A 13,351-nucleotide genomic window follows, 5' to 3' on the forward strand; every position below is an offset into this window, starting at 1 on the left:
ACCTGAGGGGGCCTGGAGATTCAGTCGCTCCCCTGGACATGGGGGCTCAGTCACTTTCTCCATCCATCAGTGTCCTCCTGGACATGACCCAGGCCTTGGCTGGACTTGAGGTGGTGGGCACGTGTGGCGGCCCTTGCCCTCCAGAATGCCACAGGCAGCCCAGAGGCCCACGGAGCATCCTGTCTGGAGTGTTCATAAGTGAGGGCTGTCCATTCCCTCCCCACAGTCTCGGTGGCTGTGTAGCAGAAGTTGGAAACGTCATCTGCCTGCCCAGCTGACTGGCCGGCTGAGGAAGACTTCCCTTTGTCCTGTCACAGAGCTCCACTACCCCCCAGGTCCCCTGCTTGCCCCATCCTGCAGTATGCTGCTTCTCTCACAGGCAAGACAGCACTTGCTCCTATTTGAGGTCCATCATAGAGCTGCTGGTAGAATGTCCACTCCCTGAGGGCAGGGACTTTGTCTGATGCGGCTCCTGCTGTGTCCCCAGTAGGTGCCAAATGTTTGGTGAGTAAATGAAGGAATGGTGTAGCCCTGACACCTAGAGAACCATGGGGATCAGCTTCTCCAAACTGTGTGTTACAGGAAGGGAACTGAGCAGCCCTGAGGTAAAAGTCAGCCCACACCCTTGCAGAGGAGGACACAGCCAGGCTACACTGAGGTCTGGTGACACCCAGACCAGCTTTCCCAGCTTGCTTGCCCTGCCTGGTGGGGCCGCTGATTGGGGTGTCCACGCCCCCTGGTGGCTGAGGCTGGAACAAACTGGGCCACTGGCAGCAGCTGATGACACAGAGATGAGATGGGAGATTTACTTCCGGTTCAGGTTACTTCTGAGCAGTTTGTATTTAACCCTTTAGGGGAGTGTCTCTGTTCAGAACCCTGTGTTCAGTAGCAGGACATCCTCCAGGGCCACACAGACACTTGCTCTGGACAGAGCATACCTACCTGCAGATGGAGCCTGAACATCGAGTTGCGCAGACACATGACATTCAGAATCGTAGTTAGAAACATTCAAAGCAAAACAAGCACACACTGACCAAGTGGCCCACTTCTAAGATCTATTTCAGAGAGCTTTTCTTCATACAGGGAACTCCTAACTTAGTGTAAGAATGTTACGATTTTTAAAACGTTTGTTGTACCAGTCATAATTCATTGAGCATTACATTTTTCATAAAGCATCACCATAACAGTCCCTTTAGGCTTCCCTGCTGGCTCAGTGGTAAAGAATCTGTCTGCCAATGAAGGAGATGTGAGTTCGCTCCCTGGGTTGGGAAGATACCCTGAAGAAGGAAATGGCAACTCACTCCAGTATTCTTGCATGGGAAATCCCATGGACAGAGGAGCCTGCAGGGCTACAGTCCATTGGGGTCACAAGAAATTGGGATCCAACTTAGCGACTAAACAATAGTCCTTTTATTTTCCAGTCCTTGAAGAAAATATCAGAAGATATCAAAGTGCTAAGAAAACCTAATTCACATAGAAATGAATTGTTTCCTTTTTTCCCAACCAACTGCATTGTAATCTCACCACATGAGAATGAATTTGTGGTAAAATACTTTTAAACTTGTCAGCGATGCCCCCTCCCCTCTCAGGCCCCTTGCAGATGTCAGGCTTGGCACTTCTGAGCTGACTGGGATTGTATTAGGGAAAGAAGGTGGTGTGGTTCAAATGGAAGAAGCGATGTGAGGTGCTGGACAGATAGAAACATAGCACAAACCTCCCCAAATAGCTTTCTTTGTGGGGAAATATAAACTCAAAGAGCTCAAGGAGACCAAAAGGGAAGCCAACACACATGAGGAATACTTCAAATCCCCAGGCCCACAGGAGCCCATCGGCCAGGGGCTGTGAGGTCCAGGCCCCCTCTAGGTGCAGGCCAGCGGGGACCCGGCCACAGTGACTGTGAACGCTGACACCTGCACATTGTGGGCAGGCATCCAGTGGCGCCTGCTGGACCGGCCTTGGGATGGCCCGTGTGTCCCTCCCTCTGGGCTGTCCCATGGACCCACCCACCCTACACCAGGCTTGGGCCAAAACGTTCCCCAGTGAAACCCAGCAACCACAAGGAGAGTACTCCTTGCAAGGGGACAGGTGCGAGTGAGCAAAGAATATTCTGGGACCATTCAGGGAGGAGCTGACAGGTGGGAGGCATGATTGGACCTCAGGCAGGTGAAGATGGCCAGGAATGGGCAGAGTGACCGGCAGGACTTCTGAGGACTGGGGGTGAGTGTTACCAAGGACTAGTAATGTGCCTTTCCCAGGTATTTGGTCCTTGGGCCAGCTGCCCTGGCCACCTGCTAGCCTCTGTGAGGTCCATTCCATTCTTCAGCCCTGTGGATGCCTCCTGGCTGAGTTCTTATCATCTGCTTCCCAAGTGTGTTCTCTGCATTATGTCAAATCACTCACACATCCAGTGGCCAGCAATTCTGCCTGGGGACTGTGGCCCAAAGGCATCTTCAAAAGTGCCCTTAAAAAGTCAAGGCCACCTGGGCATCCTCTCAGGGCAGAGGGAGGAGAGCAACACAAGGGCCTTGATACAGCACGGGTGGCAGGATGGTCCTATCCATGCGCATTAAAAGCACGGCACAATCCAAGAGAGCTGCAAACACGTGCCAAAATAAATGCTCAGGTGCATCCACAGCAGCACTACTCATAACAGCCACAAGGGGGCAGCAGCCCAAAGCCCATCAATGGTGACTGGATAAAATGTGGTCCATCCATCATCCAACAGACCATTATTTAGCCATAAAAAAGAAATGAAGCAATGATACCTGCTCTCATGTAGAAAAATCTTGAAGACACGAAGCTGAGTGAAAGCAGCCAGACACAAAAGGACATGTTACACTATTCCATTTATGTGAAATGCCCAGATCAATCAAATCCATAGAGACTGACAGTCGATCAGTGGTTGTCAGAGACTGGGGAGAGAATGGAATGACTGCTAATGGAGATGGCGTCTCCTTTTGTGGTGATGGAAGTGTTCTGGAACTAGACAGAGGTGCTGGTTGTACACAGTAAATGTACTGAATGCCACTCAATTGTAGACATTAAATTTTACGTGACTTTCACCTCAAAAAGGAAAAATAAAACACCCAGGTACATGAAGCCTGACCCGTGTGTTTTCTAAGAACACAGGAAACAGGACACCGGGAATGCAAGGAAGTCTGGCTTGTGGAGAGCCAGGAACAGGCAGGGCTGTGGGCGGTGCCTGTCACGTCTCAGCGGCCCTCTTCCCTGCAGCAGGGCTGGACCGAGGACCGTCCTCATTAGAGGGGGAGGAGATGCACGTTTCCCTCAGGTCCTCCATGCAGGGTCCGGGGCTCTGCATCCTCATGCCCTGTGGGTTACAGCAGAAGGCCCTGTGGCCCCGCCGGCTGGCCGTGGAAGCTTAAGAGTCTTCACCAGGCCACATGTGAGGGGTGCACGGCACAACAAAGACACAGTGAGTGACGGCTCCTGCAAGTTATTTTACTTTGAATACACAGGAAAAAAAAATCTACAAACAAGAAGCTCTGTTCTACGGCTCTTTTAAAGAATGCTTTGTATTTACAAAAAAATTTTTTTTTGTGATTAAAAGCACCAGCTGAAAATACAGGCTGCTAAAAACTTAAGACACTGAAAATCCATTAAAAGACAGTATGCCAAACATACATTAAAAACCTTTTAGGGAAACAAAGATGATGCAACCAACACATCTCACCCACTGTGCCAGGCAGCCTTTTCCGATTTCCCTGCCTGTGTTCCCAGTAAGTGGGGCGGGGAGTGCTTACCCCAGGGGGAGGACCCTGGCCTCCCCCATGGGCGACTGTGGGGATCCAACTACGTGTCTGAGAGGGAACCGGCACCTCCTGGACCAGCATCCTCAGAGCCACAGGACCTGAGGGCCACCATCACTGACAGGAGGAAGCGGGAGGCACACAAAAGGGAGTCAGAACAGCTTTCAACAATTAACCTGCCAAGAGCAATCTTTCTGCTATGCCCTCACATCCCCTGTATGCTTAAGAGTTTGGAGTTTCTGTATTTTTCTGAACACCCATCTATATGACACTGGCTGTAATAGATCTCTGGGGCTTGTGTGCAGTCTGTCTTAAATTCTTATGATTGAGAAACCGTGAGGCACTGAACTTGGACTTACAGGAGGGTATTTACAACAGCTTTCTGTGGCTGAAGGCGCTGCAGTGAGGGGAAGTTCAAAGCCTGCGCGCACGCATGTACATGCGGGTTGGCGTCCATATAGCTAGAGCGGGGCATTAAATATCGAGTACTGAAGTTTTAACTGTAAACTTAAGAACTCACCTTTAACTTTACATATACATAGATAACAAAGTGGTCACTAAAAGCACTTCAACATCAGGACAAGACATTAAGTTTTGAGGTTCTTATTTCAACTGCTCTACATACAAAATGCCCTAGAAGCAAAGAAAGGTTTAAATAAATACTCAAACAATGTAAAACAGGACTGAAGAAATGTGGGTCTGGAGAGGCTGCACACTGTGGAGTCCAGGCTAGCAGGTGCAACTTGTAGCGAGACAGGTGCTCTATCCCTTTGGTGGAAGAGAGGACCTCTGCGGGGGGACCGTCAAAGGGGGAGGAAGACGGGATGGGGACAGCTCATGAACAGGTAGCAGACCACCTCTGCAGGCCTCAGAGACCCAGGGGCAGCCCCAAGGAGCACGGGACAGGGCTGGACTCTTGAGTGACCCAGGATGACACAGAGAGGGCAGGTCCTTTTCAAACAAAACTTGGCCAGCCTGTCCTTTCAACCAGGCTGTCCCTTCATTCAGTAGCTTACTTACATGCCTGTTGCTGGCCCCTAAGAGGGCAGTAGGGCCCTGATGTGGGCAGTGACCCAGAACAAGGAGGTCTGTTGATAGCCCTGCTAGTGGCTAAGGCACACCCAGGCCTTGGGGCCCAAGCAGCTGACCTGAGCAATCCCAACATTCCTTTCGTCACAGATACTGAGGCTTTGAGAAGCAGCTTTCACAGCGTTGGGTAACAAGACCTGAACCAACAAGCAGTCATAACTAGCAAAACCGCACACCACCCTCATCAGGGAGACCCTCCCAGGCACTGGAAGCCAAATGGGGCCAGGCTGCTGCCGTGACGGCCCCCAGTGTCACTGTCACCTGGGGCATTGCCTTGACTATTCAAGAGGAGCACAGAACCAAAACGGCTGTCTGGGCCTGGCAGAGCCTCCTGGGGTCCAGCTCAGGAAGAGGTTACAATGCTGTCCCGAGACCCAAGGCAGGTAGGTCTCCTCCTCCTCCCCTCTAAAGACAGGGCAGGGTACCAAGGGAATGGCTGCCTGCAAAGTGGTAGAGCCAAGCTGGGTCCCTCCCGCCCTGCACTGTGGACTCTGACAGGCAGAAGGCGGCTGATACACACAGGAGTCTCAGCTCCAGGCGCCAGCTCTGGCTGGGAAGCAACACAGGCACACACGTAGGTCAACACCAGCAGGTGCACTCCCACAGCCAGACAGTGAGCCCGGTCAAGGTGCAGATGCTCAGAAGTCAGGTTCCTGGACGCCCCAGCTGCCAAAACGATGGATGCTGACCAGAAAGGCAAGCCAGGAAAAGCACTGGGGTGAGACAAGCATTTCTGTCCCTGACAGGCACCATCACTTCTTCCCTCCAACTGTGGGTCAGACACTGGCATCTTGCCTCTGGGTGCAGGAAGCTGCCATGAGCAGAGGAAACACTCTGGCCCAGCAAGGAGGCCTGTGGAAGTCATGTGGTACCTCAGTGGCACCGACCTCCCGTGCGTGCAGGGTCAGGACCAGGCTGATGGCCAAGACCCGCTTCCCTAGCAAGACACTCTCTTGACGACACGACTCAGACATGGAAGCAGGACCAGCAGTTCAAACCCACTTTGAAGGATGGCTCTGTAGTCAGCTCCAGCAGCCCACAGGCAGCCACAGCACTCAGACTCCTGGCCCCTGGCAACAATGGCCAGCTGGCCTGTCCTGGGAGGACAGGAATCAGCCCTCCACGCTCCCCAGGGACCCAGGCTGCTCTGGAGACAGGAAAGAAGCCTGAAGACAGCCACGCCAGCACGTCTTCAGGGAAAGCTCAAGTGCCATCTGGGTGGAAGTCAGGGACACACCAGGCCCCCACGGAGGCTTGGAGAAGCTGAGAGGCCGCGTGCAGGGGTCTCACAGGAGGCTGGCCAGGCTGGTGTTTGGTCCGTTCTGAGCTTGGAACTGCACGGGGGGCGGGCCGTCTGTCCACTGCGGGGAAAGGACACACGGATGAGGCCCTTCCTAGTGAGCAGCAGGGGGGTGCTGGGCTGCGTGTCTGCGCCTGGAATGTTGCTCTCCTCAGGCTGGTCAGGGCCCCCAGGAAGCAGCCTGCATCACCCACTTGGGTGGGAGCTCTCCTGCCCATCCAAGGGGGTTCCTGAGGCCAGGCTGGGTTAGGGTTTTTTGGAGAGGCGCAAGGAGACAGTGGCTAAGGGTGTGCTTCCTTCCTCAGGAAGTGCGTTCCCTGGGGTTGCAGGTTGGGTGAGCTGACCCCAAGGAGCCACCCAGCCCCCTCATTTTGTCTCCCCACCCTGTGCCCCTACCGTGATGAGGTTGTGCTCAGGGAGGCTGCAGGCCTCGATGTGGTCTTGGAGTAGCTGCTGCGAGAAGTTCTGGTGCATCTGGGCGGCTTCGTGGGCATCCATGGCATTCCCACAGGCTTTATTCAGGTCTGGGGTGGGGGGGTGGGGGTACATGCAAAGGATGGGCCTGTTCTGGCCTGCCACTGCCCCAGGGCCTCCCCTCAGGTGTGGGTGGAGGCCTGAAGTCAAACCCCAGCTCCACCAGTGGATTCCTGTGTGCCTGGCACGTCACCTGCCCTGAACCCTGTGTCAGGGTCAGCAGAGCCCACCTGCCAACAGCCAAGTTTCTGAGTCTTATGTCCTTGGAGGTGGATGAACAGTGAGGCCCACAGGGGCAAATATGAGGCCTGGGAGGGCAGTGACAGTCCTTTGGGCCCCTTGGATGTGGCTCTCCCAGGGATTTCCTGGCCAGCTTGGGGCACCCGGGAGCCTGCAGGGAGCAAGGCACCTAGTGTTCCCTTCTGAGGCAGGAGGGCGGAACGAGTGCACCAAGCCCACTGCGGATGAGAACAGTTGGCCCTCCACCTCCTCACCAGGACCCTGGGTGAGTCTGTGGGCCCTGGTTTCACAATCTGTAAATGGGGGAGCAGCCATGACAGCTGCTAAGCACGCTCTCTGTGCCCAGAGCACCTTGGCTCATTCTGCCAGACACGGACGACTGCCATCCCCATTCATGGGAAGGAGACCAAGGCCAAGCGCCAGGGTTCACTGCCCAAGCAGATGCCAAGAACTAGCCCTGTGGGTCCCAGAGAGTCAGAACCAGACTGTGTAGACCTCCCGGACCTCCGCCTCACCTCTGAGCAGGGCCGACGACCACAGCTGCACCGACATGTCCGGGATCTTGCTGGCCAGCTGCATGGCGGGCACCACCATGTTGTTGCTCTCCTGTCGGCCAAGAGCAGCGGAGGGCCAAGGAGCGGCGGAGGGGTCAGGGAGCGGCGGAGGGGTCAGGGAGCGGTGGGAGGAGGATCAGGGCTGGGGTGGAGGCGGCTGAGCCTGACGGCAGGGACAGCCTGGGCCCACCTGCGACCTCCCGCTGCCTGGGAAATACCTACTCCTATTGTACAGTCTATCTCAAATGACCCTCTCTGAAAGTACTCCTCGACAACCCCGGGGGAAAAGAAACAGCTCCCGCTCCTCGGCCCTGCATGTGCCTCCTGGCTGGGGCACAGCCACGGGCGACTCTATGTGCCTCTGTCTTTCTAAATGAAGAAAAAGCACTGGTGGCAGGCAGCCCTGGACCATCTCAGGAGCCGATTAGACACACAGACTCAGGACTTCCCTGGTGACCCAGTGGTTAAAAACCTGCCTGCCAATGCAGAGGACACAGGTTCAATCTCTGGTCTGGGAAGATCCCATATGCCACAAGGCAACTAACTAAGCCCGTGCCACAACTGTTGAACCTGCCCTCTGGAGCCCAGGAGCTACAACTACTGAGCCCAAGGGCCTGACAGCCTATGCTCCGCAATGAGAAGGCACTGTAACGGGAGGCCCACTTGCTACAACTACAGAAAGCCTGTGCAGAGCAACAAAGATCCAATGTAGCCAAAAATGAATAAACAAACAACATTAAATTAAAAAAAAAAAATAGATTCAGGGGTCTCAGGGCAGTCTGTCCTGGTGGGAGCAATGAGGACTAATGGTCAAAAGAGAGAAGAACTGGTTTTTTCTACATAAGAACCTGCTCCTGCAGAAGCCCACCTCAGACACATGGGGCTGTGGGGCACCAGGATGTGTTCCCCCTTGAACCCTGACTCCACAATGCAGCTGTGAGAGCACCGTGCCTCAGCCCTCAGGATGAGCTGAGTGAAAGCTGCTGGGGTCCGCAAACCCCCATCCTTGGCTCTGCAGTGACTCCACCCAGTGCAGGACCCAGAGCCTACTGGCCTAACTGTTGGGTTCAGGGTGACACTGGGAGAGCCCCCATGTGGCAACCACGTGCAGTGTAGGCGGGGGGCACTTGGCATGTAGCCCAGTATATATCCTCCAAACCAACTCCTGAGGCCCAGGTTCCAACACAGCCTCCTTGTGTGGGATGCGCCTCCAGACACAAAAGCCCAGTGACTACGCTGCCCACCCGGGCCAGCACCTCGAAGATGAGCTCCAGGTGGGTCTCAAAAGTTTTCAAAACTGAACCAAGGCCTCCTAAGACCTCAGAATGCAGAACAGGAAAAACTGGTCTCCTCTACCAGGCCTGGGGCCGAGAGGGAGCTGCTGGGAGGGAGTCCCCTTGGCTCCAGTTCCCTGTGACAGCTTGGTTTCCACAGAACCTAGGTGTGAAGACCGGTGTTGTCTGGAGAGGGGTCCTGCATGAGGCCACCCACAAACTTTAATGCCTGAGTATGCTGTGGCCTGGTAGGCCCAGGGCAGGCGGCTTCTCCCATAGATCTAGCGCTGCTTGAGGCGGCGCCTGGCTTTGGGGGCTCCTGGTGGCCCCAAGAAGCAAGAGAGATTCCCAAATAAGCTCTGTAATTTGCTCTGGGACTGCCCCCCACACATACCAGAAGTTATAGCTAAAGAGCTACTCTGCCCACCCTGCCCCACTAAAGGTAGCTTCTAGAAGCTTCTGGACAAACAAGCATCAGCAAAGTCTAGGTTCTAAGCCTGGGTCTGCAGTTTGGGGCTGTGTGACATTAAACTCCTCAGCTGGCAACGAGGTGATCACCGCCACTGCACCGAGACACAAGGCGGGCGGCCTGAACTCAGGGGGGCCTCATGTTGAGCCCCTCATCCCTGCCCAATGCCGGGATGTGCCCTGAGGCCACTGTCCTCCCTGTGCTCCGAGTACCAAGACAAGGTGCTCTAGAAGGAGTGGAGCTACACTCAGAAGGAAGAACCCACTGCTCACCCTCCTTTCAGGGTATTGATCCTGCCAGGGCTCAGGACACAGCTGCAGGGCATGCGGGCCTCAGAAAATGATTGTCACATGATTGTGCGGAGGGGAGATGCACTGGGCTTATTAAAAACACTCATTCTTTAGAAGCTCTGGGATTTGATCAGATAAAACTTTATGGGCCTGCGTTCTCTGTCCTGAAATCAGCTAAAGTAAGTCCAGCTAAATCACTGAACTGATGCCACTTAAAAACTCTCACTGCCATTAAAAAAAGGCCCCAACACAGTGGTGCAGAGAAAGACCAGACATAAAATTATAAAATAGCCTTATAAAACTTAGGCTTACACAGAGGCAAGCAATGAAAAGAGCTGGAAGACAGAAGACACGCAAGGATTTTATCCTTTGCTTCTCAGACTTTCTATGATAACCATAACATCTTTTATACTGACAAACATACTCTTAAAAAAATTAAAGACCTTGTAAGGTCAATGGGTTGGAGTAGGTGAGATGTTCACACACCCCCAGACGGGGAAACTGAGAAGTCAGCTGATCCCACCCGAGACCGTATGGCATGGGTGGGGGCCAGGCACAGGGGGACACAGTTGGTGAGGGTAGACACAGGGTGCCCTGAGGATACCATGTGTGATGGGCAGAGAAGGAATCCCTGGGATTGTAGCTGAGTGAACACACCTTTTAGCCCCCACATACTAGCACAGGGAAGGGGACCTGCCCTCAGCCTCGCCAGCTCTGGGCAGTCTGAGCAGCTCTAGCTCCACTGAGCCCTGGGGCTTTGCCTGACAACTGCCATGGGCCAACACCAGCCTGTCTGCCACACAGGTGCACCCTTCAGGAACTCAAAGCTCCCCCAGCCCTGCCTGCCCAGGCTGTCTGAGTCTCATAGAGCATGGCGGTGGGGGTGGGGGGTTATGGGGGGTGAGAGGTCACTGAGATAGGATCACTGCAGGGCACGGGATGGGAGGCACTTTGCTAGGTGCCCACCTCCACCCCACTAAGCACCACCCTGGCCCTATGCCCCTCAGCCTGGCCCCTGACACTCACCCTGTGGTTTCCCAACACGTAGAAGATGTGACCTAGGAGCACGAGGGAGCAGGCTGTGAGCCGATTCAGGTCCTCCGCGTTGGACATCTTCAGGGTTTCCCGCAGAAAACGCCTTCGTGAGAAGAACAGATGCTGAGGCCCCACTGGGAGGGCTTTGGGGAAGAAAAGGCAGCCTTGGGGCCCTGAGCAGAGACCACCTGGGGGAGGGTGGGAAGGGCAGGAACAGGGGGCCTGGGCACATGCCGCTGGGGGAAGAGGAACATAGAGAGGTGCCGGGTACAGGGCCACCTGCCCTCTCCAGTACTTACTTGGCCTCATTATAGCGTCCCTGGAAGAAGGAGAAAAGCCCACGCACGTAGAAAGCCGCTGCTCGCAGGCAGTGTGAGCTGAGGAAGAGTGGAGCATCACACCTTAGTGAGTTTTAATGAAAGCAGCAGATTTACAAATGGGGATTGGGTGGGAGGATGGGAGGTGTTGGGGTACACGGGCAGTCTGGGGCCCCACAGATGCTCACACTACCAAGAGCAGAGAAAGCATAAGAGAGTTGGTAAAGTGGGACTTGGGGCCTGGGGCTGCCTACCTGACAGGGAAGCTGTGGTCTGGATTGATCCTCTCCAACAAACTGTACAGCTGTGAAAGCAATGTCTGCAAGTTAGGATAACTCTGCATTTCTAAAAATGAGAGGGTTTGGCCCCAGTATGCCAGTAAGTAACTAGGGCTGCCTGCAACTTCCTAACCCAGTCTCATGGCATATGCCCGTACCTCAAATCCCATGCCTGAGTGCAACCTGCCGGGAGAAGGGGCAGAACCTGCAACCCTGCTGACATCTTAGGCTCCCTTTGGCTGATGTATAGAGGGGAAGCTGGGTTTGGGGGTGAGGGCTGAAGTGGGCTGAGGCTGTGCCCAGTACCCCCGAAGTCCCTTCAGGAGGCACACACTGTGGTGGGGGTGGAGGTGAGACAAAGGAGCCAAACTCCTCTGAGACCCACAGAGACCACATCAGGCCCTCAAGACCCTGCCCTGCTGTGCTCTCAGGCCACTGGAGCAGCTAGACGGGGACTTCTGCCCAAAGCATTCAAACCAACCAACTATGTGTGACATCAGCTAAGTACAGGGCCATCTCTCTTTGTAGCCAAGAGATGATAGTGGCCTGAACTAAAAAATGAAGGTCACAGGTATGGAGACAAATGATGGATCTGAGCTACTTCAGAGGGCTCCGGGCTGGAGGGAAATGGCAGGGCTAAGGGGGTGTCACAACGGGAACCTGGTGGGAGGTACTTATCCTGGGGGGCAAGCTCTGGCGCCCACCTCCCTGCTCCAGCAGGCTGGGGCACTAGAACACCTAGGAGCCTAATGCAGACAGGAGCCCAAGGTGTCACTCCTCGAAACTGAGCCATGAGGCCTCACTGACAGACAGCTAGAACAGACAGCTGAGAGAAGAAGAAATTTTCTTTTTTCCCCCAAGGGATTCAATGGTTGGCTAGTTTTCAGTAGAGAGAAATGGTAATTTGCTACGGAAACGTTTCTATCCTAGACTTGGCCTCCCCCAAGCCACGCCCATGCTCCACTCTGTGGGACACTTTGTTGGAAGGAAAATACCCTAGGGTCGAGAGGTTTGATGGTGCCCAGGCCCACACTTCCCACACACCTCCCTCCAAGTAAGAGCTGAAAGGATACCAAACATGAAGCATGTCACCTACTACCTCTTGGTGTCTATTTCCTTCCCGTATATACACACTCGCCAGGTTGGTCACGATGAAGGCCCATAGCTCCTGGTGATTTGTGAGCTGGAATATGAGAGACACAGGGCATTAGGGGGCCCAGCTGGGCAGTCATGTCACTTGGGGGTCGCTTGGCGGCATCAGAGCCACCCAAACGCTCCACAACAGCTACCTTGGAATCTTCTTACTCTTTTTATTCCAAACACACATACACACCCCTGCCTCCTGAACCTAGGGACAACAAAACTGTTAGTTCCTGTCATTATAAAATAATCATCTGCATTATAGGAAACTCAGGAAACGGAAAAGCACAGCCAGCCACCCCAGAGCCTGTCCTCAGAACACGCCACAGTTTGCTCCATTCTCTGCTGTCTCACTCTGAGACCTGGGTGCCCCCCCGACACCTCAGGTGGTCACCCCAGGACCCCAGTGTGTGTAAACACAGCAGAGGAGCATGCTTGCTGGTTCCTCTGCTAATGGCTGGTGGTAGACAGACTGCTGTCCCCAGTTTTTCTGGAGGAACAAGAATGGCCATGAAAGGAACCAATCTGAGTGGTATGAGCAATGCTCAGACCCTGGGGGCTGAGCATTCTAAACAGGGCTCAGCGAGTGCAACCGTCTAAGAAGCCAAGAATGCCTACGAAGCACAAACCCCACCTGGAGGACCCTGGCAGGTGCCAAGGAGATCCAGAGGGTTGTCTGATCTGAGCAAAGATGCTCCAATATGTTTGTCACAGGACCACAGGAAACATGTTTGGTGTCATGAGGGGTCTGGATCCAAGTTCTGGTTCTACCACCACTTCCCCCACCAGGTCGGTGGACACAGCCCCTGGCGGCACACACCATCTGCTGGGAACTTTGATGTTGAAACAAAGCAGCAATTTGTGTAGGAAGTGGGACACAGAAGGAGTGTCTAAGAGACCTTCAAGGACCACAGGCAATGAGGGGAGGTCTCAGCACCACTGAAGTGAGCAGCACCAGGGCCCAAGTAGCTGGGACACAAGTCAACATCACCTGGTGGACCACCGGGAGGACGGGAATCCGCAGTGAAAGTGGCTAACCAGGGCATGTCCAGCAGGTGCCCGGCTCAAGACAACCTCCTTGAGGCTATCCTCTGAGTTAGCTGGGGAAGCCCCACCCCAGG

At 54.4% G+C, this 13,351-nt stretch overlaps 1 protein-coding gene across 2 annotated transcripts in view; it reads right to left on the bottom strand.

Annotated features, from left to right (window-relative positions):
* Positions 1 to 2,829: 2,829 nt before the first annotated feature.
* The window catches only part of MAU2 (MAU2 sister chromatid cohesion factor), a 39,053-nt gene continuing 28,531 nt past the window's right edge, over positions 2,830 to 13,351 (bottom strand). The window contains exons 13-19 of one of the 2 annotated variants that reach the window (XM_005208473.5): positions 12,190 to 12,273; positions 11,067 to 11,116; positions 10,795 to 10,872; positions 10,487 to 10,598; positions 7,389 to 7,479; positions 6,556 to 6,683; positions 2,830 to 6,220 (exon numbers count right to left, since the gene is read on the bottom strand). In XM_005208473.5, the coding sequence (XP_005208530.2) occupies positions 6,146 to 6,220; positions 6,556 to 6,683; positions 7,389 to 7,479; positions 10,487 to 10,598; positions 10,795 to 10,872; positions 11,067 to 11,116; positions 12,190 to 12,273 (618 nt within the window). In that variant the 3' untranslated portion in view covers positions 2,830 to 6,145. Of the gene's footprint in view, positions 6,221 to 6,555; positions 6,684 to 7,388; positions 7,480 to 10,486; positions 10,599 to 10,794; positions 10,873 to 11,066; positions 11,117 to 12,186; positions 12,274 to 13,351 lie in introns of both variants that reach the window. The other variant, XM_002688519.7, reaches the window with a different exon arrangement.

This window comes from Bos taurus, chromosome 7, assembly GCF_002263795.3.
Source record: "Bos taurus isolate L1 Dominette 01449 registration number 42190680 breed Hereford chromosome 7, ARS-UCD2.0, whole genome shotgun sequence".
Taxonomy (NCBI): domain Eukaryota; kingdom Metazoa; phylum Chordata; class Mammalia; order Artiodactyla; family Bovidae; genus Bos; species Bos taurus.